At 51.7% G+C, this 26,357-nt stretch overlaps 1 protein-coding gene across 1 annotated transcript; it reads left to right on the forward strand.

The window, feature by feature from the left end:
• Positions 1 to 1,161: 1,161 nt before the first annotated feature.
• On the forward strand, positions 1,162 to 25,389 carry NCLIV_065940 (hypothetical protein; the record flags this gene model as incomplete). Its single annotated transcript, XM_003886145.1, has 30 exons — positions 1,162 to 2,749; positions 3,133 to 3,392; positions 3,781 to 4,006; positions 4,676 to 4,821; positions 5,331 to 6,163; positions 7,784 to 8,072; positions 8,570 to 8,723; positions 9,324 to 9,446; positions 9,727 to 9,988; positions 10,684 to 10,768; positions 11,693 to 11,902; positions 12,184 to 12,363; positions 12,857 to 13,069; positions 13,614 to 13,805; positions 14,299 to 14,468; positions 14,814 to 15,007; positions 15,977 to 16,235; positions 16,292 to 16,425; positions 16,889 to 17,083; positions 17,397 to 17,797; positions 18,378 to 18,554; positions 19,103 to 19,168; positions 19,557 to 19,783; positions 19,903 to 20,535; positions 21,038 to 21,230; positions 22,060 to 22,248; positions 23,063 to 23,282; positions 23,817 to 23,958; positions 24,646 to 24,741; positions 25,239 to 25,389. The coding sequence occupies 30 exons, from the start codon at positions 1,162 to 1,164 to the stop codon at positions 25,387 to 25,389; spliced, it is 8,208 nt and encodes a 2,735-aa protein (XP_003886194.1).
• Positions 25,390 to 26,357: the final 968 nt, after the last annotated feature.

Genomic DNA, 26,357 nt, shown 5'->3' on the forward strand with positions numbered 1-26,357 from the left:
GAATTGCCTCTGTCTTGACGAAGCTCGGGAAAGCGAGGTGGAGCTACACTCCGTTTGCAGTCTATCCCGAGTCGTTTCTTCAAGCCTTTTGTTTCTCAGCTTCTCCCTCCTCGTTCGTCTCTCTTTCGTCTTCAGTCTGGCTCTCCCCTTTCTCTGGACCTTTTTCCTCGTTTCCCTGTTTTCTTCTTCAACCTCTCTTCTCTGTCTCTTGATGTGTGCTGACGCTATTTTGACATGAAAGCGGTCGCCGCGTCATGACACCTCATGCGCGCACCCAGGCAACAAACGACGCTGTTTCGCCTGTCATGGAAACTCTCAAAACTCCGTCTTTACAGAAAACGCATGCTCGAATCTCTCTGGAGAACAATCGGATCACTGCGCTGGGCTCGCCAGCGATGACGGCAGGAAACAGCCTGAATGCAGCCTTCCCCTCTCTGTCTCTCCTGCATCTGTGGTGTGCAGCCACGGAAAAGGCGAGGAAAAGAAAAACATCGAGAAGAAAGAAAAGGAAATGGGGAAAAAAGGAGCGAGGACATACCGCTGCCGATACAGAGGGAGACGAGACACCCGTCTGCTAACCGGTACAGCGTTGCGCGAAAAGACGTCCTTCCTTGTGTGCTGTATCCGACAAAAACATGTTCAGAGGAAGAAAGAAGAGCTTTACGATTTTCAGAACGTTTCTCTCAAATCTCTAAATATCCACGTGGTCTCTTTTGACCCGTCTGCTTTCTGTTTAAACTTCTTCCTTCGCTTTTTCGTCGCGGGAGATGTAGCGGCACCGCTGTTCCGCACTCGAGCGCGCTGTCTGTACACTCCTGTTCTCTCTGTGTATGTTCTCTGGCGTTTCCTTTCTTTCGAATTTTTGCGAATCCCTTCCTCTCTTACTCGTCTTCCTTCTTTCTCTCGTCTTCGCTGCTCCGCGTGCACCTTTCCTGCATCTCGCCTTTTCTCTCTCTTCTTCCCCAGTGTCTTCTTCCCTGTCTTCCCTGTCTTCCCTGTCTTCTCTTCTTCTCTCCTTTTCTCCCTCTCTTTACTGTTCTCGTTTCGCTTCTCTCTCCTTTCGGTCCCTCCGCTTTTCTTCTTTCCTCTTCTGCTTCGGCCTTCCTGAACCTTTTGTTTTACGTTGTTTTCTCCCCTTTGTCCAGCGCGTTTCTTCTGAAGATGGAGACTTCTTCTCTCGGGCCCTCGCCGTCTTTTGCCGCTCCTGCGCCTCGCGCTGCCTCGCTTTTTTTTTCAACCAGCCCTCTGCGGAGTCCTTTCTCTCCCGTCCCCCGATTCACAGGTGATCTACAGACGCAGAGACTGCCTCGACAAGGCGGAAGAGACAGGGGAGACAGAGGCCGTCGCAGCTTCGACAGATCAGACACCACTGGGCATCGCCATGTGGACCCAGCAGCACAGCGCGAAGAGCTCTTGAAAACGTTTCACCCTCTTCCTTCTCCTCCTCTTCCTCGCCCTTCTCTGTCTCCGCCTGGTCGCAATGCGCAGACTGCGGGACGCACTGCGTCTTCCTCTCGGCTTTCTGTGGATTTATCGGCCTTTCCTTTTTCCCCTGAGGCGGTACCTTCTTCGTTCTCGCCGTCGCGATTCTCGCCTCTCGTTCGCGACTTCGTCCTGCGACAGCCCGCACTGTGGATGTCTCTCCAAGCCGCCCTCTCTCTCGAAACGGACGAAGGCAACAAGGGGACACCAAACGCAGGAGACGACGGAAGAAACCAAGGACAGGCCGCAGCGCCGCCTCGCTCCGAGAGCGGAAACGCATCGTCTGGATCTGGAGACACATCTCCCTTCGCCGCCTTTTGCTCGCTTGTCAAGGAGGCCCTCGGCGCAGGCCAGAACGCCGAGGTGGCCGCGGAGCTCCTCTACGACACCGTCGCTTCTCATCTTCTCTCAGTGTCATCTCCTTTGACTCGCGACCGCGAGGAGACAGGCGTCTCCGTCGAGCTGCTCGGAACGCTGGTCGAGCTGTTGCCCGAGGGCAAGGGCGAAGCGTACTTCGCCGAACTGGTCACACGCGCGAAGGCGCTCCTTCTCGCCGATGCACATCTCGTCTGGGAGCGGGCGGTGTATGTTCTCTCGACCGCGGACACGGAGCCGGGCGAGACAGAGCACGCCTCCGTTGCGTGTGAAGCGTTTCCGGAGAGAGAGACGCAGGGGGAAGCTGAGGAAGAAGGTTCGGTGGCGGCTCTCCTCACTTCGCCGTGGTGGCAAAGCGTGTGCCGATTTCCCATCCGCCCCGACAGGGTTTCCCGAGCCTGTGGGGAGGCAGCTACGTGCGACGCTGATTTGGCCGAACTGACGGACGCGTCTCCGTACGGCGTGGAGTTTCTCTCTCGCCGCCGTCGCCGACGCCCAGGGGGCGTCTTCGCGTCCACAAATACAGACGGAGACCGCGACTTGGAAGGCCTTCTGGGTGAGTTGTGGGATTACATTGCTGCTCTCCCGCGCGCACCTGCCGGGACGATTCCTTCTTGCCAAGGAGATGCTGCGCGTCCTCCAGGGTGTCTTCCTCTCTCTGCTTCGCCGTTCAATCCTCTGGCGTCAGCGACGCTGCCGCGTCTCTCGCGGCCTCGGGAGGCCGCGAGAGACGCGGCATCTCCACCTTGCGAGGCTCCGAACTTTTCTGACGCATGCCAGCCTCTCGAGTGGCTTCAAAAACTCTGCTGGGCGGCGACAGAACGCCACGAGCTTGGCGAGCAAGACACGCGGGACGAAGACGACAGTACGAGCCGAGCGAACGAGGCAGTCGGTGAGTTTCGAACACCCACTCGCGTCGCCGCGGCAAAAAGCCGTTCAGGTGTTGAGCGATTGACGAGTTGAGGGGTTCATGGGAGAAGAAAGGAAGAGAGAAAGTGGGGAAGGGATGCATTCCCGGATCGATGCAGGAGGGGAGCTGAAAAATCCAACGCGGACGGGCGCAGCTAAGAGAAAGAGCCGGTGACTCGGCGGCAAGAACCTGGAGACACGAACGTTTATCGAGGTGGGAAAAATAGAGGAAAGCCGGGCAAATGCGGAGGAGACAGAAGGAAACGCGTCGAGATAGCCGAGATTGGCAACGCGGGGGCAGCTGTACGTACACCGTCGCGCGCTTTGTGCGACACTCCGCTGGTTTCCGTTTCTTTGTTTCTTCAGCGCTGATGGCCGCCGTTCTGGCAGTTCTCTCTTCGTTCGCGGCGTCGTCGCCTGCGTCTCTGGAGGCTGAGCGCGAGGCGGTGTTGGGCGAGCTTTTCAACCTCCTCGGAGAGAAGTCTGTGCACCTTCTCGAGACGCTCTTCTCGCACGCCTCGCCGATTTTGCAGGATTTACAGAGACGCCGAGAAGCAAGCAAAGCAGCGGCCGAGCGCGGAAAGACGCGCCCGGCAGCCTCAGCGCGGCAACTCGTCGGAGCAACAGTGAGCGAGAGGAAGATCAATGTCCCAACACGCAGGCAGCCAACATCGCAACAAAACGGCACCCTCTGAAGATACGTGCCTAGATGCAAAAGTGTCTAGATGCAAACGTGCATCAATGCGGCCTTAGACACACACATAAATACGTTCCTCGACACATATCTGCATGTCCAGATAGACACACTCATCGACTACAGGCGTAGATACTTGCATGTTTATCCGTCGACATATATATATATATATATATATATATATATACATGTATATAGGTATGTATGTATGTATGTATGTATGTATGTATGTCTATGGTGTCCGGGATTTGTTCTTGCCGTGGTTGTCGCATTCACTCGTGTGTGGTCGCGCGTTTTGCTACTTCGCCGTCTCCCTTTAGGTTTCGATTAAACGGAAGAGCGAAGCGTTGTTCATGCGGCTTCAGCAGAAAAAAGAAGAGAAACAGCGACGTCAGGCTGCGCTCGCGCTGAAGCAAAGAGACGCTGCCGCACCTGCGCGATCAGGAGAGGCGGCGCGTTGGGAAGAAGGCAAGGCCCTAGAAGAAAGCATTCTGGAGCTTCTTGTTGCGGAGGGGTTCGATCAAGATCCTCAGAGACCCGCACCTCGTAAGCCTTCCAGCTGCGGCAGTTGTTCTCTCGTTGACTCAAACACTCGCTGGAAAGAGGGGCAAGAACGTCACAAACGCATCTCAGTCACAAACGCTCGAGGTTTGAAACAACAAACACTGTGCACATACAGAGTGGTACACCTCCACATCTTCCCACGTATGTATATTCACATACATATATAAATATACACTTTTATATGTAAATCGAGGAACGTATGCACATAAATGCACCTATCCATCTATAAATCTATATACATACATATATACATATATATGGATATATATATATATATATATATACATATATACATATATATGGATATATATATATATATACATATATATACATGTATACATATATATATATATATATATACATACATACATATATATATATATATATATATATATACATATATACATGTATACATATATATATATATATCTATGTTTATATATAGATAATCGCAGCCGGACAGAGATGTGACGAGACTTTTAAGGGTCGCGTACTGCGGCTCTTTTTTCGCCTTGTTCAGATCTCGCGTCTGAAAAGCGACGTGCGAGGCATTGTTTTTGGAATGGTCAAGAGGCGATTGGGACGCCTGGTGCCGCCGGCGGTTGCGGCGTGTGCATGTTCGCATGTTTGCATGTTTGTGGCGGTACTTAGGAGAGAACTTGCGCGGTCGCGACGCGTGGAAAAACGCCGAGAGAGGAGCGGCCGCTGTCGCCCCGTCCACGCTGCCGGCGGACTCAGTCTGGCGGCGTGGTCAGAAATTCGAAGAAGTTTTTATCCCTCCGCCAGAGACGAAGAAGGTGAGAGAAGGGAGTTTTAGCAAATCGAAGGAAGGCAAAAAGAGCCGAAACCAACAGAGAGGAACGGCCGAGGACCGGAGATTCTGGGTGTACAGACGCAGCGGCTAAAGCGAAACCGGGAGAGCGATGGCGATTTCTGAGGTGTTGCGCAACTCACGATCTGGGCGACCGAGACTGGAAGTGTTCACCGCGAGCGCAAAAAGGCTTTGGGTTTGGTTCTGTCGCGGCTGGCGCCTGCCGTCGCTCGGGGACATTTGCGTTTTTTGCCTCTGGGCGCCGTTTCGTTCGTCCGTCCGTCTTCCCCCGCACCCGTCTCTTTGTATCGACGAGACTGACGCCGCGTGTTTTCCCCCTTACGCACTTGTCTCTCCCTCGCGTTGCCTACCGTGGTCCACCTTCCTCTCTCGGACCACGCTCGCTGCCTCTCCTCGCGGGTCTCCTCGCCCTGGCTTCTCTCTCTCGGAACTATTTTTCAACCTCCACGGGGCGTCTCTCTCCCTTTTTGCCAGGTTCCCCAAGCGTCTTTGATTCCGATTGCGAACCTGCCGGCCTGGGCACGCGTTTGTTTCGCCAACGTGTCGCACCTGAACGCGCTGCAGTCGGCCGTGTTTCAAGCAGCCTTCCACAGCGGCAAGTCTATGCTGGTCTCGGCGCCGACGGGTGCCGGGAAGACGAATGTGGCGGTGTTGACCATTCTCCAGCAAGTGTTTGAACACCGGTTTCTCCAACTCCCCGCCCGCGGTCGCGGTGCGAAGCGGCCAGCTCGCCGTGCAGAGGACGTAGAATCTCACGCGCCGCCAGGCGATGCCTCGCAGCTTCTCTCGCACCATCCGGGGGGACTCGACTCTGAAGACTCTCCCCCAGACGCGTCGTCCGCCGTTTCGTCCGTTCCTTCTTCTGGCGGCGACGCGGCCTTCCCTCCGCCTTCCGCGCGACTGTTCAAAGTGGTGTACATTGCGCCGATGAAGTCGCTGGTCGTGGAGGTTGTGGACAAGTTGACGCCCGTGCTGGGCATCCTGGGACTGGTGGTGAAGGAGATGACGGGCGATGTCTCGCTCTCGCCTCACGAGATGCAGAGCGTGCACGTCATTGTGACGGTTCCAGAAAAGTGGGACATTCTGACTCGAAACGCGCGCAACAGCAATTTCGGGATGAACGACCAGGAAGCCGAAGAGCAAAGTCTGATGAACTGCGTCAAGTGCATCATCGTCGACGAAATTCACCTGCTCGACGACGAGCGAGGGCCCGTGCTCGAGGCCATCGTCGCCCGAGTTCTCCGACACGTCGAGGAAACGCAAAGCCACACCCGCCTCGTGGGAATCTCCGCGACACTCCCAAACTGGTACGCGAACGGAGCGAACACAAGAGAAGGAAGCGAAAGAGAGCGCGAAAGAGAGAGGGAAGGAGGGAGAAGAGAGAGGGAAGGAGAGATGAAGAGGGAGAAGAGAGAGGGGAGGAGAGAGAAGGAGAGATGAAGAGGGAGAAGGAGAGAGGGGCGAAGAGAGAAGGAGAGATGAAGAGGGAGAAGAGAGAGCGAAGGAGGGAGAAGGAGAGAGCGGAGGAGAGAGAAGGAATAGGAGTAAGAGGGATGAAGAGGGAGAAGAGAGAGGGAAGGAGGGAGAAGAGAGAGGGAAGGAGGGAGAAGAGAGAGGGGAGGAGAGAGAAGGAAAGATGAAGAGGGAGAAGAGAGAGCGAAGGAGGGAGAAGGAGAGAGCGGAGGAGAGAGAAGGAATAGGAGTAAGAGGGATGAAGAGGGAGAAGAGAGAGGGAAGGAGGGAGAAGAGACAGCGGAGGAGAGAGAACAGAAATGAAGAGGGAGAAGAGGGATGAAGAGGCAGAAGAGAGAGGGGAGGAGAGAGGACAGAGATGAAGAGGGAGAAGAGAGAGGGAAGGAGGGAGAAGAGAGAGGGGAGGAGAGAGAACAGAAATGAAGAGGGAGAAGAGGGATGAAGAGGGAGAAGAGAGAGGGGAGGAGAGAGGACAGAGATGAGGAGGGAGAAGAGAGAGGGAAGGAGGGAGAAGAGAGAGGGGAGGAGAGATGAAGAGGGAGAAGAGAGAGGGGAGGAGAGAGAAGGAGAGATGAGGAGGGAGAAGGAGAGAGGGGGAAGAGAGAAGGAGAGATGAAGAGGGAGAAGAGAGAGCGAAGGAGGGAGAAGGAGAGAGCGGAGGAGAGAGAAGGAATAGGAGTAAGAGGGATGAAGAGGGAGAAGAGAGAGGGAAGGAGGGAGAAGAGAGAGGGAAGGAGGGAGAAGAGAGAGGGGAGGAGAGAGAAGGAAAGATGAAGAGGGAGAAGAGAGAGCGAAGGAGGGAGAAGGAGAGAGCGGAGGAGAGAGAAGGAATAGGAGTAAGAGGGATGAAGAGGGAGAAGAGAGAGGGAAGGAGGGAGAAGAGACAGCGGAGGAGAGAGAACAGAAATGAAGAGGGAGAAGAGGGATGAAGAGGCAGAAGAGAGAGGGGAGGAGAGAGGACAGAGATGAAGAGGGAGAAGAGAGAGGGAAGGAGGGAGAAGAGAGAGGGGAGGAGAGAGAACAGAAATGAAGAGGGAGGAGAGGGATGAAGAGGGAGAAGAGAGAGGGGAGAGAGACTATGAATGTGAACCTGTGAAGAGATATTTGTGTGCATCAGCCGGTGATGTTTGCTTCGAGAATGTTGGTTAAAGGCCTTTCCTTCCTCGGTTGCCGTAGCGTTCATACGTCAGTAGTTCTCGATGTCTCTAACTCTACCTATCTCTGCTTTTCTCCTCGCGCCCGTTCCGTGCGTCCATTGTCTATCCCGCTCCTGTTCCATCTCTACCAACTTCTCTCTGTCTCGCTATCTCTCCGTCCTCTTTCTCTCTCACTCGACCTAATATATATATATATATATATATGCATGGATTGACATACTGTGTGAAACTTCCTTGAGTCCCCGCGGGCAAGGCGGTGTGTGTGCGTGTGGCCCTGTGCGTGTTTTGCGCGTCTAGGGAGGACGTTGCTGCGTTTCTGCGCGTGGAGCCTTCCATGGCGTTTTATTTCGGAGCAGAGACGCGGCCGATTCCTCTCGAACAGACGCTCGTCGGCGTTCTGGAGAGAGACAGCCAGAAGCGAAAGCAGGTGTTGAACGAGGTGTGCTATTCCAAGATTGTTGAAGCCGTTCAAAACGGCCATCAAGCGCTCGTCTTTGTCCACTCGCGAGGAGACACGACAGTCACCGCCGACTTCCTCATCGCAACCGCTCAAAGCAAAGGCCAGTTGGGGCTCTTCGTCAGTCAGGTCCGTGGAACCTCCAGCAGAACATGTTTCTTCCTTTCAGCCTCAGGATGCGACGAGCCGACATCGAGGTGCCATCCCATGAAATCTATTTGGAAGAAGAGGCCAAGTTCTTTATGATTGCTGTACACCACCACCCCACTGGACTGCTTAAGACAGCTAAAAGTGTTGGATCTTTCGCTGTTGATCTTCTTTTTTGTATCTTCGCATTTCACTACTCCTCAAAAAATTCCTCTTACCCTTATCGAACTATACGCTTTCACGTATGTGTTCGTATCCACTCATATATATATATATATATATATATATATACATCCCCCCGCATGAGTATATACGTGTGTGCTTGCCACATGCACCTGTATATATATATATATATATATATATATTTGCATGCGACTATATATATATATATATATATATATATGCATCGAATTGCATGTACTTGCTTGACAGGCGTTTCGTGAAAGCATGTGTTTTGTCTTGGTCTTTGGTCTTTTCAGGCGAAAGCGTCTCCGAATTATCGTCAGCTTGCCTCCCAGGTGAATAAATCGCGTTGCCGGGAAGTGACATCTCTCTTTCCGAACGGCTTCGCAATTCACCATGCTGGACTTTTGCGGAGCGATCGCCTCCTCGCCGAGAAGCTGTTTCGCACAGGTAAAGGAAGGGAGGGAACAAACCCAACGAGATTTTGTAAGACCGCGCCTTGTTCCTGGTTCCTCTCCTCTCGTGTGGCTTTCGTTTCGGCTTCTCTTTCTGTATTTCCTGGGTTCGGCTGTGCTCGGCTTTTCTCCGTCCTTTTCGCCTCTCTGTGCAACTGAAAGGCCAACTGTGACTCGCCCTCCGGCCTTCACTCGAACGCCCTGAGTCTCCTGTTCGCTTCCCTCTCATGCTCCCATGTGACTACGTGAACATATATATATATATATATATATATATATATATAACTATGGATTAACGTACACAAGTAACAAAAGTCATACACGTGTATATGTTGAATCCCTCTCTGTCGCCTATATATATATATATATATGGAATTGTACAGATGTTTAGAGCGGTCGGTCTGTTCCTCGCGCGTTCCACAGCATCTGGGTTTGCCTCTCGGGAACTGGGCTGCGTGTTGTCTTCGGGCGACAGCCTCTCAGCCTATCATTTCTTCGCTGTCCTCCCTTCTCTCCTCTTTGGTTTCTCGTCTCTCCTGTCTCTGCGCTCTGGTCTCTAAATCATGTTTTTTGTTTTTGTATTTTCTCTGCTCAGGAGCCGTCAGAGTGCTGTGCTGCACAGCGACGCTTGCCTGGGGCGTGAACCTTCCTGCACGAACAGTGATTATCAAAGGCACGAGCGTCTATGATTCCAAGGCTGGAGGCTTCCGCGACATCAGTACGTGCCTGCCTTGCAAACGGCGGCAAGAGCCACACTCTTACCTCTCGTTCTCTTTGTCTCTCTTTCTTTTGCTGTCTTTCTCCCTTTTTCTCCGTCTCTCTCCTTCTCTCTCCTTCTCTTTCTCCTTCTGTCTCTTTCTCTGTCTCTCTCTTTCTCTCTCTCGCAGGCGCCTTTACCGCCGGTTTTGTTCCTCGCGATTCCCCCCTTTTCCTTTGTGGAAACCTTTGTCTCTTTTGCTTCCGCCGTCTCTCTTTCGGCAATCTGTTTTTCCTTCCAGGCATCCTCGACGTGTTGCAAATCTTTGGGAGGGCGGGTAGACCCCAGTTCGACTCGCGCGGGTCGGCGGTACTCATCACCGAAGGCCACGACCGGCTGACGCGCTACGTGGGACAACTCACGCACAGCTTGCCAATCGAAAGCAAATTCCTCGGGAACCTATGCAACGCCTTAAATGCAGAAGTCGCAACCGGAACCGTTTCCTCCATCGACGACGCCGTCGACTGGCTCAGCTACACTTTCTGCTTCGTCCGAATGTACAAGTAAGACCAAACAAACATATATATATATATATATATATATATATATATATAAGTACATAAGTATATATATATATATATATATATATGAGTATAGGCGTTTTTGGTTCTTCGGATCTTCATGCATTGCGATGAGAGGGTAGGCGAGGTACAGAGAAATCTGTACCGCGGCGGCATCTCCGTCGGTGACATCTGTATTTCGGTCATGCCGTTCGAGTTGCCGCAAAGAAAATGGAAAAGGTTGGAGGGCGTGGAAACAAATGCGAGGACATACAAGTCCCACTTCAGCGCGCCTCTTTAGGAGCAGAACTCCAGAGACACGAGTGGTGCATGCGTTGTATAACCCAAGGCTCCACACCTACATAAACATATATATCTATAAACATATATATATATATATATATATATATATATATGTATATATATGCGTTTGCATTTCTAGACAAATTTACACATAACTCGATATGCAATATATACAAAAATGGACAACCAGTATACGCATATAGAAATATGTTAAGCAATGCGTGGATGCCTATATACGTATACATTGATCTATGTGATGGTATCCTTTGAATCTCTCTCTCTGCGCGAAGAAGGGACAAGAACGCGTTAGTGCGTTTCTGTTGTTTGCGCGAGGTTCGCGGCTTTGGGGGCTTGGAGGACTGTCTGTTCTCTCTGACTGCGTGTGTTGTCCTCAGAAACACGAGGGTCTACGGCGGGGGTGAATTGACGTCGATTCACGATCCAGATTATTCGGCGCTCCGCCGAGAACTCATTGTCGAGGTAAAGGGAAAAAGCAATACAAAACGCCGACAAACGCCTGTGGATTGTTTTTGCACGCTCGCCGCGGCCGCTCTCAACTTCGCTTCAACATACGTGTGCTGAGACACATCAGCATATATTTGTTTATATATGTATATAATGTTTGCATACACGTAACTGTAAATGCATGCTGCCATGCCTCTACATATAGGGTGACGAGAAAGGTTGGGAAAGGAGACAGAGGACTGCAGAGGCCAACCACTTCATACCTGCATGAGTACAAACATACCAGCAGGTCTGCATGTATAAATAGGCACACCAATAAATGCGTATGAGAACGCGTAGCCTCTGGGACGGTGCATCGCGAAACGTACAGGTACATCTATGTGTCCAGAGACCGAAAATATCGCAGGTGAGGACGGCTGCAAAGTGTGCCGGCGTTTCCTCGGTAGAATGGAGGAAAGCGGTGTGGGCAGGGCCCCGCCCCATTGGCGTTCTGTCGCGTGCCTGCGTGAAGCTCCTCGTGGGGCCGTTGTATTGGCGAAAGAAAAGACTGGGAAAAGCATTTGCATGCAGATTTGGCCTGCAAATGTCTGTGCATCTGTCGGGTCCAGCCAACACCCTCTGCATGCACCGACGATTTTGAAAGTCGACACTGCAGTCGGCGAAGCCTCTGAGCACCCGTCCCCATCCACGACTTGTTTTAACGATGGGAACAAGATGCTTGTGCCTAGGCACCTTCCCGCCTATCTTCCATCTGTGATCCGTGTGCGTCTCGTCGCCTCTTTGTTCTGTCCTTCGGTCTGTTTCGATCGGTTGGCGTTTGTGCATGCAAACGCGCGTCGTTCGTGTTGCCTCTAAGGGGAGGCTCCTTCCTTTTCTCGGAGGGCGTCACGTTTTTCGTTTAAGGCCAGGCATGTGTTTTTTGTGCATGTGTTTTCGCAGGCTGCCAAGACTCTTCATGTACATCGCTTGATTCGCTTCAACGCGCGGACCGGTCGTTTGGACCCAACCGATCTTGGCCGCATGGCGTGTCGCTACTACGTCGACTACGAAACAGCCTCGATGTTTCGTCAGGACCTCGACGGTGGAATGGACGACGACGAAATGATTTTGAGCCTCGTTGGTGGGGCCAAGGAATTCGAGTGCCTCAAGGTACGCGACAAAAGGTGGAATGGATCCGTGGCAAATCTCACGCAAAAACACCCGGAGAGAGCCCCTGTCTGGGATTTGCGGCTTCTGAGGCTCCTTGCCAGGATACCCTCCTCTGTTTTCTTCTGTCCCCTCCGGGAATTCTCGCTCCTCGCTTTCCCCCCACTTCTATCAGGTGTATGTACACCGCGTATGGCGGTTGCGTTTTCCGCTGCGGTGTCGGGCCCCGCCCGTTTTTTCCGAGAGGTTCACGTCTCTCTGCGTGTGTTTTCTTCGGTGTGAAGGTGCGCGACGACGAAGAGAGTGAACTTTCGAATCTGCGGCGAAGCGACATTTGCCGCGTCCCCATTCTTCGCGACTTGGACGAGCCGTGCGCAAAAGTCCTGACCCTGCTTCAGGCTGTCCTCGCCCAGGCGCCCATCAGAGCTTTTTCTCTCAGTGCTGACTCGAACTACATCCAGGCGGTAAGCCGCGCGCCGGAGAGACGCCTTTGAATTCTCTAAAAATAAGGCTCTCGCCTCTCCGGAACGGCCGCCCCCCACATGCGGTCGTGGCGGTTTTCGCGTGGATGCATGCGAACCGCAAGACAAGCCCGGCGGGTAGATGTGTGGCTCTTGTCTCGGCCTGTTAGGGGTGTTGGTTTTTCCCTGGATGTTTCGCGCGCGCCGTGGCATCACACTGCTGTGCCCTTTGCGCTGGTTCTTTTCAAAGGGTGGGGAGTCGCGTTCTTCTCTTCACTTCTGTTTGTTTGATTCCTTCCTTTCCGGTATCGACACGGTGGATGGGCTCCGCCTCCTCGTGCTCCGCTTCTCTCGCTTGCCGATTAGGTCTCGACTTGCCCGGGGCGTTTTTCCTGCGGCGCGTCGAGCTTGCGTCTCTTCTCCTTGCCTCTCCCTCGGTGCTTTCGTTCGCGTTGTAGCCTTGCTTTCTTTCGAACGGTCTGCGCATGCGCGTCAGAACATCGGCCGACTCATGCGCGCGCTCTTTGTGACCGCCCTCGCTCACGGAAACGCCGGCGTTGCTGAGAGAGTTCTCGAGTGGACGAAAGCGGTGGAGCGAGGCTTCTGGCCTTCTTCCCACATTCTCAGGCACTTCTGCAACCCCAACTGCTTCGATCCAGATGTCCAAAAACGCAGACAACCCTACGCCCCGCATGGAAATGAAAACCCTGTGAGATCTACAAACATATATATATATATATATACGTATATACTTATATGCTTATATACTTATATATACTTATATACACTTATATGTGTATGTGTCTATATATATCGGGGTGTATTTCTGGGAACATGCATATGGATGCCTGTACGTATATGTACAAATGTATATCTGCATTAATGAGTGGATGTGTCTCTGTGTGGATATTTCTTCAAATGTATACGTTCACGCATATATATACATATATAGATGTATGGAAACCTGTGTGTATGTGTGATACGCCTATATACATGTGAAGACACAGAGGTGTGTACAGCTTCCGATGCATCCGGTTCTTCTGTCACTTGTGGTTTTTCGGATGGGATGTCGACCGCAGATGTGCACATGCACAATGCGCATGCGAGCGCCGCTCGCGCTCGGGCTGTAGGCGCGGAGGCTTCCGGTAGCCGGCGCGCAGTTGCGAGTGTGTCGTTTCATCTCACGTCGCGAGTCTTCGCCTCAAGGAAAAGACAGTCCACGTGGGCCCTCGCCGGTGTTTTGCCGTCTTCAGGGGAGACAGAACCGGCTCGTGCTTCGCGAAGGCGCGGTCAAACGTTTGGAGCGACACCAGTTTCCGCTCAGTCGCCTGCGAGACTTACAGGCCAACGAGATAGGCGCTCTCGTCGCCAGTAAAACGGACGGTCAAGACGTTGCCCTCGCCGTTCGCATGGTCCCCGATTTGAACGTCGACGTCGAGGTTCAGGTGCGCGGTCAAAGTCCCCGAGGGAAAGAGAGAACTGTGGGAAGCGCTCCTTGCGGCAGAAACAAAGAACGCACCACGACAGAGCGAAGAAGGAAAGAATGCGCGTGGGGGAAGAAGAGAGAAAAGAAAGCTCCTCGATCACGTCCCAGGCACACACACACACACCGGGGAAGACGGCGAGACGAGAGCTTTTCTCGCTTCACTGCGATTGTAGTGTTCTCGAAGGACTGAAAACGCTCCTCGTCTCTCCCCTCGCTTTCGGCAAGACTGTCTCCCACGCCACTGAGCTTCTCTGGCGGACATTTCGACATGGTTGTGACATCCAAAGCCTCGCCGCTTTTGCTGTCGTCTTTCCTCTGTCTCCCTTTCTTCTCGCGTCTTCGTCTGATCTTCCATTTCTCGTCCTCGCTTGCAGATCTCGTCCTTCTCCTTTGTATCTTCTTTTCGGACGCGCGTGTGTCTCCCTTTCCTGCCACACCGCGTTTCTCTGCAGCCCATCACGGCTGCCATTCTCCGCGTTTCGGTCTCTCTGGCGTTCTCCGAAGATTTCCTCTGGTCGCCGTGGTGGCATGGCGCCGGCGAGCTCTTCCACATTTGGGTTTCCGACATCGAAACGCAAACCTTGCTTCACACCGAAGACGTCGTACTCCAAAAAGAAAACATGTAGGTGCTTTCATAACAGACGCATGCACGTTCTTCTCTACCTGCGTCTCCTCCCTCGTCACGCACGCCTGCATGCCTCTCTAGGAATCTTTCCATTTCCTATCTACACATCTAGATGTACATGCAAGCAGGTTTATCCATGTTTGCTTATATATATATATATTTGTATATGTGTAGGTATATATATATATATATATATATATATGGTGGGATTCTTTGCCATTGAGAAAGATCTGGAGTGCGTCTCTCTGTCTCTGTGCCACGCAGTCGTTATCTCTCCTGTTGCTCGTTGCCCTCTTTCGCGTGGCTCGCATTCGTTTGTGTTGCGATTTCGGGGTTTCGCAGCCGCGACGTGCGGGAGGTGTCCTTCGCGTTGCCCATCCACGAGCCGGTCCCCAGCCAGTTCCAAGTTCTCGTCATCTCCGACAGATGGGTGGGCGTCTCTTTTCAGAACCTCTTCTCCATTCACCATTGTCTCCTTCCCGACAAGCGCCACGCCCACACGGAGCTTCTCGATCTCCATCCTTTGCCTCGAACCGGTGAGCACAAAAACGCGAAAACGCACGAAATGTATTTCGCGACCTGTGCATGCGGTGCCTCTGTGTATAGACACCTCGTCGACCTCGCCAATCGGTTTCTGCCTTTCTTGGCAAAGGTGTGTGGTGGCGTCACTCGGGCGCGCGGGGAGGATCTGTTTGCGTGGTCGTGATTGAAAATTTTCTGTCGCTCCTCTGGTGCATGCACCTCTCTAGCGCATGCGCTTGCGCTTTTCTCTGTCTCTCAGCCTTGAACAATCCGCAGTTCGAGGCTCTCTACAACTTCCCGTATTTCAACCCGATTCAGACGCAGACGTTCCACGTCTGCTACCACACAAACTACAACGTACTTCTCGGCGCTCCGACAGGCAAGCGGAGACACGAGACAGGCTAGAAGAGAAAACGAACGAGTTCTCAGAAAGAAGAGCTATCACGTAAAAAACTCGAGACCACGAGAGTGGGAGAAGTCCGAAATATGTATCTGTATGCATATATATATATATATATATATATATATATGTCTGTCTCTCTCTCTCTCTGTCTATATATATTTTTGCCTGTGCATGTGGTTCTGTGTAAGAGCTAAGTTGCCTCTTTCCGGCTATAGACACACGTGAGGCAGTGCACAGATTCGTGCGGAGGATTGCTGTTGCTCGAACGCCGCTGATCTTTGTAAGCGTATCGACGCCTTTGCAAATGAAGATCAACCATCTTACTACACTCTCAAGCGCCACTAACAAAACACGTCTTGTGGTGTTCACACAGATATACATTTCTGTCTGCACCTATATAGAGTAGCCTAAACTCTCAATCTGGTGAACATGTATATACATACATATATATATATATATATGTACATATCTGTGTATGTGTATTTATATGTGGCCTTGTAGAGGCATGCGCGTGTAGAGAGAGACAGGGTCGATGTGCATTTTTGTGAGGGGTGCGTTGTGTTTCTTTTTTCTTTTGCAGGAAGTGGAAAAACCATCGTTGCAGAGCTTGCAATGCTGCGCCTTTTTGCCACGGCTCCAAAGCAGAAAGTCGTTTACATTGCGCCTCTGAAGGCGCTGGCCGCCGAGCGTCTGGAGGACTGGTATCGCCTTTTCTCTTTTTTTGGCCTTTGCCTGGAGAAGCTTGGGTGTCTGTTCGCACCTCAGCACTCTCTCGCCGCTTCGCTCGCTCATCTGAAAGGCAGGAACGCCCACCGCGCGCTTGACGCATTGCTTCGCTGGTGTGGAGACCGGGCGTTTCATCTCTCTCTTTGGTTTCGTCGTGCGTTTCTTTCAGGAAAGTGCGATTCGAGGGAAAGTTGAAGAAGCGCGTCGCCGAATTCACTGCGGATGCCGAAGCGGAGAATGCGCGAGATTTCTGGAAGGCAGACATTTTCGTGTGCACGCCTGAGAAGTGGGACGGTCTCTCGCGTCAGTGGCGACAAAGGCTCTTTGTGCAGCAAATCGGCCTAATCGTCATCGACGAAATTCACCTCCTTGGACAAGACAGAGGCAAGCAGGCTTGAATAGAAAACGAAGGCTACGCTTTTTGCTGCACGTTCCCCCCTTCGTTCATCGTACATCCCTCTCACACATTTATATATATATATATATATATATATATACAAGTGCAGCTGACGCCTGTGCGTATTTCTCTGTCTCAAAATATCGAGCTCTCTAGCTTGATGGATAGATATGTGTCTCCAACGTCAGTGTGTGTTGCTCTCGCTTTTGTGATATTTTTCTCCATCTATATCTATATCTCTGCCTCTTTTTAAACCTATATATACCGACATACCTACGTAGCTACCTATATATATATATATATATACATCTGATGCGTGAGGTTATTACGAAGTCGTGTGAGGTGGAAGCGCTCTTTTGTTTTTTTCAGGTCCAGTTCTGGAGGCGATTGTGAGCCGTATGCGGTACGTGAGCAGCCAAACAGACCAGCCGGTGCGTCTCGTCGGTCTCTCCACTGCGCTCGCAAACGCGCCCGATGTCGCCGCGTGGATGGGCATTGGAAAAATCGGGCTTTTCAACTTCAAACCCGCCGTCCGGCCTGTCCCCTGCTCTGTTCACATTCAAGGTGAGCCTGAGGAGCAACGAGGGGAAGAGCAGCACAAAGGGGAAAAACGAAGGAAAGGAAAGCGGAAAGGAGGACGGAGGGAGGAAGGTCGAGTCAAGGAACGGGACGAAAGAACACGCGACAGGAGAAAAGACAGAATGGGTGAGAGTCAGAAGAAACGTGGAATTGCATGCGAGGAAGGCAGGAAATAAGAAAGAGGGAAACAGCTGTTGTGCAGAACGAGGGACGTGGGAGACTGCGGAGACCGCCCTCTCGAAGAAACGCGGTGTCCGTACACCACACTCCGGTCTTCCTCGCATTTTCCCTTTTTTAGGATTTCCTCAAAAACACTACTGTCCACGAATGAATGCGATGAACAAGCCGGTGTTCGAGGCCCTCCTCACGCACGCGGCTCCGACTCTCTCTCCCGAAGAAAGAACGACTGCTCCGGAAATCCTCAACGGCGTCTACAGCACTTGCGCCTTCTCTGCTTCCTCTTCTTCCTCGTCTTCCTCTTCTTCCTCTTCTTCCTCTTCTTCCTCTTCTTCTCGTCCCTTCTCGCCAATTGCGTTACGCCCTTCGTTGGTTTTTGTCTCTTCGCGTCGACAGACGCGACGCACAGCGCAGGAGCTCGTTTCTCTTTTGCACACGCGCCAGGAGCATGCATCCGACCTTTTCCTCGACGTTCGCCCCGAGGAAACCAGCGAGTTCCTCAACACCGTAAACTCCGTCCAGGTGCGTCCCAGCTTCCCAGACACACCGACGGCAAAAAACAACTGTACACCTCTCGACTTGCAAGTTACCCTCGCGATTCTCCCTTCTTCAGTCCATAATCCGTTGTACTATATATATATATATATAGATATGCGTCGATAGAGAGAAGCATATACAGAAAGGTTTCCACGCTTATATTAATCCATATAGATGTACATAGACACATATAGAGCTACGTACATCTATACACACACACACACACACGTATCTATAGGCATATATATATATATATATATATGTATAGGTGTACGTGGATATCGAGATGAATTTTGCGAAATCTGCATGTTCCACCTTTTTGTCGAGGTTTGGGTTCTCTATTCCTCTCCTCGCAGACTCGGTATCCTCTGACCGTCTGCGTAGTTCTTCTTCATGTCTGCTGCGTAGCTCTGCGCTGCATGTGTCCCTGGCCGCGTTTCTATTTTTCTTTTTCTTGAGTACTTCTCTTTCTCTTTCGCATCCGCGCGATCTGCGCCGTATGTTTCTCAGTTTTCGCATTTATTTTTGTTTTCATTTGTCTCCTTTCCGCCTTTCCTCCTCGCAGGACACTTCTTTGCGCGCCTCTCTCCAGCACGGCGTCGCCATTCACCACGCGGGTCTATCGCCGAACGATCGCGCGGTTTCTGCTCGGCTGTTTGAGAAAGGTTTTGTCAGAGTTTTGGTCGCGACTGCAACGCTCGCCTGGGGAATGAATCTGCCGGCGCGACTTGTCGTTGTCAAGGTAACCGCAGGCAAAGCTGAACCGTATTCCCGTGTCTCCTCTCTCTTTCGATACTCTTGCATGTTGTTTGTTGCATTTATCTCCCTCGTTGTGTCTCCATCGTCAGCCCGCCGCTGCGTCTCGCTTTCTCCCACGCGCTGTCTCTGTCTTTTTGTCACTCGGTTTCCTCTGCCTTCCCCTCGTTTTCTCTTTTGTTCGCTGGGGCGTTGTCTTTCCCTCTTTTTCTCTTTCTTCCTCTCCGGCGGCCTCCTTCGTGCCTCGCTGGTCTTTTATCTGGGGCGTTTCTGCCGCCTCTCTCCCACTGGGAAAGGACACGCCCCTTTCTGAGGAAAGATGCACAGACGCTTTAGTCGGGCATTCTCGGCTTCAGCTTTCTCTCCCTCTGGACTGAAACGTTTGAACCCGACTTCGCCACGCTCTCTGTACCAACGCTATATGCGGTTTCAAAAGCCGTATAGCTCAGCCTAGAAGAGACAGAGACATAAAGCGAACCTAGGATACTAAATAGGAGTCCAGTTAGGTGAGCGACTGTCTCTTTTTTCTTCCAGGGGACAGAGTACTACGACGCAGAGACGAAGCGCTACAAGGACTTTCCCATCACCGACCTTCTGCAGGTGAGGCTGCACAGACCCCACAGAGACGAAAATGCAGAACCGTCTCTCTGTCTCTCCTGTCCTTGCCGGGACGCCAGAAACTCCTTGAAACGACAAGGCGCGCTCGACTAGCTGTCTGTCGCCCTCGTTCTCTTGCTCTCTCCTTTCCCCTTCGACATTCCCCCCTGTCCGTGTCCATTATCGTTTCCCACTCTCTCCGTCGCAGCTGTCTTTCTCTGCATGCACCTATACTTCTCCCTTTTCTCTTTTGGCGAAGTCCGAGCACGCGGTCCTGCGATTCGCGTGCGCCCCGCCGTTGCCGTTTCAGAGCAGGCTGGCTTTGCGCAAGGTGCGCGTCCGCGTTGGATTCCTGTTTTCTCTTCTCTCGTCTTCTGGGCATCTCTCTCAGATGATTGGTCGCGCGGGAAGACCGCAATTCGACAGCCAGGCTGTGGCAGTGATTTTCTGTCACGAGCCGAAGAAAAACTTCTACAAAAGGTTTCTCTACCAGCCTTTCCCCGTGGAGTCCTGCCTCCTCCACGTTCTCGCCGAGCACCTGAACGCGGAGATTGTTGGCGGCACGATTCGCACAAAGCAACAGGCAATCGAATACCTCACCTGGACCTACTTCTTCAGGTAACTCCACGTTCTCTCCGCATGTTTCGTCTCTTTCCCAAAAATCCCCTCCACGACCCGCGCTGGCCGTGTATGTATCTTCTTCTTGCCCCGTTTTCTCTGGTTTTTGCTACCTGCAGGCGTCTCACCTCGAATCCGTCCTACTACCAACCGTCGTTGATGATTCAGGATTTCGCCTCGTCCTTCTCGTACAGAGGCGGGAAGCGTGCGTCGGATTCGGCTGTTCGGCAGCGCCGAGCTGCAATCGCTGCCTTTGTCGACAAGGCTGTTTGCGAGGCGTTGGACGAATTGCTGGAGGCGAACGCTCTCAGGCTTCGTTTCCCCACCGACGAGGAACGGGCGCTTGCACTTGGGGTGCCGGGCGAGGAAGACTCAAAATCGAGGACGCACAGGGATGCGGCAAAAGTGAACGAAGATGAAGAAGACGGGGAAAAAGGAGAAGAGGCGAGGGCTATTCGTGTGCAACTCTGTGCTGTGCCTGAGGCGCCGAAGAGGCGCCGACGAGGCAGGAAGACGAAAGAAGGCAGAGACATTTTTGAAGAAGAAGAGGAGATGCCGGAGGCACTCGAGCCGATCTTGGAAAGCACGCCGCTGGGAAGAATTGCATGCATCAACTATATTTCGCCGAAATCGGCCAAGATGCTCTCCGATGCTTTGAGGCCGGCGAGTTCCGAAGAAGACCGAAAACTCAACTTTGTCGATGTCGTCAAACTCCTCTCTGACGTCCCTGAATTCGGTCAGATGCCCGTCAGGTGAGAGACAAACGGAAACCCACTCCCGACTTTTGAAAGCATGGAAAACAAAGGGCCGGATATCCCTTCGTGTGGATATCCACATACACATTCAGGGACATGTGCGTATCGGAACGGGGATATTTTCGTGTACACACTTTTATGCAACACATACATTAATATATATATATATATATATGTATTTGTGTAGATATATATATTTCTAGGTCTACGTGATTTTTGTGTATGGCTACGTAGCGGTGTGTGGGGTATCGGCGCTTAGCTGTCATTTTTTTGTCTGTGGTAAGACGAATGTGGATCCGCGAGGCGCTTTCTCGAACGTACATAGGCATGTGACATACCCACGAGCGTAGCCTGTTTCTAAGCGTGTGTCCTTGTGAAACAAGAGGTGCGCACATACCTATGTGCTAGAAATCCAGAGGAAGGACATAAACATGGCATGCATTCCGACTCATGGACGCGATTCCGACCTTTCGGTTTTGGGATTTGATATGTCTTGCAGGCATAACGAAGACAACCTGAACGCTGACTTCAGTGCCGTCTGCCCATATCCCATCAACCCTTCATCGGTCGACTCACCGCACACGAAAACGTTTCTTCTTTTCCAAGCGAATATGTTTCAGCTGCCTGTGCCGATCTCCGACTATAAGACGGATTTGAAGTCTGCACTCGACAACGCAATGCGTATTCTTCAGGTGAGGTGGCGGCGCCAAACTTGACACCACGAAGCGAGCAGGAAGAGGACATCATAGAGAACACGGAGAAAACACGAAGAATCACGGAGAGACCACGGAGAGGAAATAAGGCAGAGACCAAGGAGAGGGAATGAGAGAGAGAACAAGCAGAGAGAACAAGGGGAGAACAAGAATCAGGGAGAGACCAAGGAGAGCGAATAAGCAGAGAGGTCAGGGAGAGGAGAAGAGAACACGAAAGGGTATGTCAAGAGAAGGAGTTAACAGGAAGAGAAGATAACGCGAAACCAACAAGAAGGGAACCACGCACTTGCCAGAAAACGCACTGCACCGCTTGCTTTTGACAGCATCGTTCGTTTAGTCCTGTGTGCCGAGAACATCATTTGCATCGTCGGGTTTCGTTGTGACGATCTCTCGTGTCTCCTGTTTTGTGGGTATCTTTCTCATTGCCAAGATTCACGTTCCCCCTTCACGCAGAGCCGTGTTTGTCCTCAATGTCTCTTCATCGCTCCTTTGGGATAGAGATTGGTCGCGGCTGACGCCTCGGAGGCAGTCTCCTGCATGCGCTCCTGTACCCGTCTCTGCGAGTTCTTTCTCAACCTTTTTCCCCTGTTCACATTTTCCAGCGTCCACGTCCCTCGGTTTGGTTTTCCTGTAAGCCGCCGAACCGTTTGAGGTTTCGGTGTCTCGGGTGTCTCTCCTCCTTGGATGCCGGGGTGCGCCTTTTCTTTCTCCGTCGCGGTCTCTCTTTTTCTAGCTCTGTTTTCCCTTCACGGTCTTGTATGTCTTTGTTCGCTTTTGTCTCTTCTTTTTTTGATTGCCTTCTTCGCAGGCGATGCTGGACATCTGCACAGAGGAGGCACAGCTCCGCTACGCTCTGGACGTCATTCTGCTGTTCCAGTGTTTGGTCCAAGCGACGCATCCTGCGCGTTCTTCGCTCCGGGTCTTGACCCATCTCAAGGATGCGGACGCCTCGCGTCTTCGTCGCCTCAGGGCGCTCGGCATTCACTCTCTCCCTTTCGTAAGAAGCGAACAAAAACAAGGACTTTTGTTTTGGGTTTCTTCCGTCTCAGTGCGCGGACACCCGCCGTCGGTCCCCCCGTTTTATCCTTTTTCGTTCACTGTCGCGGATCGCATGGAAAATAGCCTTTTCATATATTTTCTCCCCCTTACTGTTTTTAAAACATGCAGTACATCTAGTTATTTTTGTCTCCCTTCGTTTTCCGGTGTCTCTCTAAGGCTTGCGTCTCGGCGAGTGCACAAAAGGAGAAAACGAGTTGTCTGTCTTGCTCTTGCATCGAGACTCTCTCAGGAGAGAAAGCCGTTGCAGCGCAGCCTGGCATCATTCTTTGAATTTCCTGCTTACACGAAGAGAGATTCGAACGCGCATGTGAGACGGGATTTTCACGTGCGGAGTTCTGACTCCTTGCATGCAGCGCGTTCTTGTCTCTCGTCTCTTCTCTCTAAACTGGAGTGGATGAAGCTGAGTGAAAAACGCTGCGACTTTGGCCCCGCGCCGCGTCAGATCCGGAGGACCGCGTCAGGAAAACGGCGACAGCACAGCTGCACTGTGTGCTGTCTGTCTATTTTTTGTGCTCACTTTCTTGCGGCGAGAGGCTACTCTTTTTCGGCCGGATTGCGTTGTCCTTCACGTCTCTTCTCCAGACCTTTCGCTTCCCTCTCGGTGGCCGGATGAACGTTGCAGCACGCGCCTCCGCCGGACGGGCGAGGCGTGCCGATCCGATGCCGCTTCTTCTGAAGAGGCAGAGCGCTGTGACGCTTCCCAGGCAGAGTGTTTTTTGGTCTGTTCTTGGCTTCTCGGACTTTCTTTGTAGCTCGTGGAGCACGCCTACCCTGCGGGAGTGCTGCTCAAGGCAGGCTTTTCAGACCGGCAAGCGCACGACATTTGCGAGGAGTTGAAGAAGTTTCCGCGCCTTCGTGTGTCCACACGCTTGTTTGTGAAGCTCGCGTCGGGGTCAGAGAGCGAAGAACGAGGGGACGAAGATGATAGCGAAGAGGTGTTTGAGCGCGTTCTTCCACAACCGTGTACGGACGGTGAGTGCGTCGGCCTGCCGTGCAGAAAGGGACGAGAAGGAAAGATGGTTAAGAAGAACGCGGAGGGTCAGGGAAAACGGCGGGTGAGAAGATGAATTAGGAAGCCCATAGAAACAAACGATGAGAAGGGTAGGGTCCCGCAGGAGGGTGAAAGGGGCGTTGTGGACGCCGAGCAGAAACGAGAAGCCGAGACGGGAACAAAATAAAAGGAACAAAAGGCTCTCGCGTGGGACAAGTGCAAGCGAAAGGCAAAAGGACAGGAGAAGCGAGAAGAGGCAGCGTCTGGCGGACGGAGGAGACTAACGATACACGGCAGGACGAGGGGAACCAGGCGCCGATAAAAGACCACGTGAAGAGTGGGATTCTTTGCATACAGGTTAAACTGTAGAAGGGTCGAGTATTATCCATACATCCCAGGCGTAGGCAGCGTTCATCCAGTCCGCCAACTTGGAGGCTGCAGAGAACGTGCGACGGACGTGCATGGAAGAAATGTCGCGAAACCGGCGAGAAATGGATTGTTCTTTCTTGACGCAGGTGACGGGAAAGAGGGCGAAAGACTCGTTCACACAGTCCGTCCAGGAGGTGAACTTCATCTCGAGGTTTCTCTCAAGTACTCCAACAGGCCCCAGCAGGTCGCGTTCACTCCCCATTTCCACAAACAGAAGACAGCAGGATGGTAACGCAGCTTCATCAGTGTTTTCCAGAAAAAAACACAATGCACTTTGTTTGTCCTGGTGGCTGACGCGCGCGCGCCGCTGTATCGGCTGTCTCTGCGGTGTGCGTTCTCCTCTCTTTCGGCTTTCTCGCTCGCTGTCTCCCCAACTCTCTTCCAACTCCGTCAAGAGCTTCGTAAATGTGGATAAATCTTGCGTTCGGGCGACGGCTGCGCTCATAGCCCTCCGCCCTGGTGTCTCTCATTCGTTTGGTTTCGATCTTCCAGTCGTGCAGTCGCTTGTGCTGGCTCTCTATGTGTCTTGTTCTTCGAGTGTGCTGCAACGGTTATTATGCCTTCTCGCCACTGTGTCGCAGGTGTCTCCGACCTGTTGGCCCCTACTCTGCATGCATTTTCTTACAACTTTAAAATCCCGATCCATCTCTCTCCGCTAGTTTGTTGCCTGGACAACGATCTATGTCTCCAACAGCATGACGCTGTCTCTTTCATGCTTCCCCGTCAGACCCACCCGCGGCGCATGACGGTCGGACGTGGTTTCTCCGTTTTTCGCTTCTTGCCTTTCTGTTTCCGTTTGTTGTTTTCTCGCCGAGGAGTCTCGTGTGCCCTCGTGGGGTTTTTGCTGACTGGCTGTTGGGCGTGTCTCTGTCTCTGCTGTGCATGCGTACCTATCTTTCTTTTCTTTCTTTTCAGGTTCCTCCTCCTCGGAGACGCCGACGAAGACGTCGATGAACTGATTGCTCTCCGACGCGTCCACATACACAGCGGAAAGGCTCAGGCTTCCTTTGAGTACGTCGAATCACACAATCAAAAATTCATGCGCTCATCTTCACAAAAAGAAAATATTGAAGTAGGCGACTGTTCTCCTTTGTGGCGGATGCATGCATTCTGCTGGCAACCCACTCGAATGGTTCGCTGGTGTTCTGAGCCCTCATCTATCAATCAACATGTGCTGCGGATGTATGTATATATCTATATTCATATATCTGTATGGAGGTATATATGTGGATATGTAAATATATATAGGTTTATATTAATATATTTAGATGGATGAGAATAAATGTCTGTGTAGGTTTCCCCTGTGTATGCTTCTTGTGTGCTTCCCTACTCCTCGACTGCCAGGTGCGCATTTTGTCTGCGACATAGATGAACCGGTGGGCCCCTTTCTATGTACAGGACTGACTGTTTTCTGACCCTGCCGGGAAAAACGGGTTTCTCTTTTTTCTCGGCCTTGATCCGCATGCCGTCAGGTCCTTTGTTCTTCTGTCTGCATGCGTTCGTTGCAGGTTCTCCGCTCCTGACGTTGGAGACACGACCTTTCTGCTGACCCTTTACATTTGCAGCGACACCTACTTTGGTCTCGATCAGGAAGTGGAAATTTGGATTCGAACCGAAGCGTCTTCTGACCTCAAATGCGAAGGTCTGACAGTGATCTAAAAGCGGATTCTCCATCTCTGCCCTGCACACTTCTATCCTGACAGCTCCGTCTTTTAGAACCCAACCGTTCTCTGCAATATCTCGTTCTCTTGTCAACTCCCGACCAGATCGTCTCCTTTCCTCTGCGAGTCACTCGCGCTCTCCATGCACACAAGCTTACCAAAAACACTCTCCCTTTGCTCCCCGGGAGTCTCCACCTCGCCCTCTCCGTCGTTTCCATTTCTTTCTTTCGAGTTGCCGTGGGTATATGCGGGGGGGGAAGGAGGGAAAACTCTTCCTTCGTTTTCCCTTTGGACCTCTACTCTCTTCGTTCCCTTTTTTCTCTCCTTCGTTTTCTCCTCGCTCACGCCCCTCGTCGCAGGTGTCGAAGACTCATGTCTTTTCCCTGTCTTCACCATTTGTCAAGAAAGGGAGCGAAAAAATGCGATTTCGACAGGTTTGGCGACTGCTGTAAAAAGCTCCTCTTTCCATGTAAAGAGGTTTCTGCCGGCTTCAGTCTCAGCCTCCTGCCCTACACTTACCTCCTAACCCTAAAAAATCCTAAACATCATTCCCAAATATATATACATATATATATATATATATATATATATATATAGATTTCTAACGTATATATATATATATATATATATATATATATATATATATATATATATATATCCTCTTTGAATAAAGTTACGCTTGCCTGCAATGTTTTCGAGAATCTGGGCGTCTCTGTGTGTATGCGCGTGTCCACACATGTTGAGTAGGGACGCACACAGAAGGCTGCTGTGGTAGTCTCCCGGCATGAATTTCCCTTTCCAGTTTGACTATCAAAACACAGTCGCAACGCCTTCCCTCCTGATGAAAGGTCAGTATACGTATCCATCGGTATCTTTCTATTTATATACGTGTAGTTATATATACATACATATATATCACATTCATGTTTATTTATGTATATATGTAGGTGCATATTTCTCTACAGG

The sequence above is a fragment of the Neospora caninum genome, chromosome XII (assembly GCF_000208865.1).
Source record: "Neospora caninum Liverpool complete genome, chromosome XII".
Taxonomy (NCBI): Eukaryota; Apicomplexa; class Conoidasida; order Eucoccidiorida; family Sarcocystidae; genus Neospora; species Neospora caninum.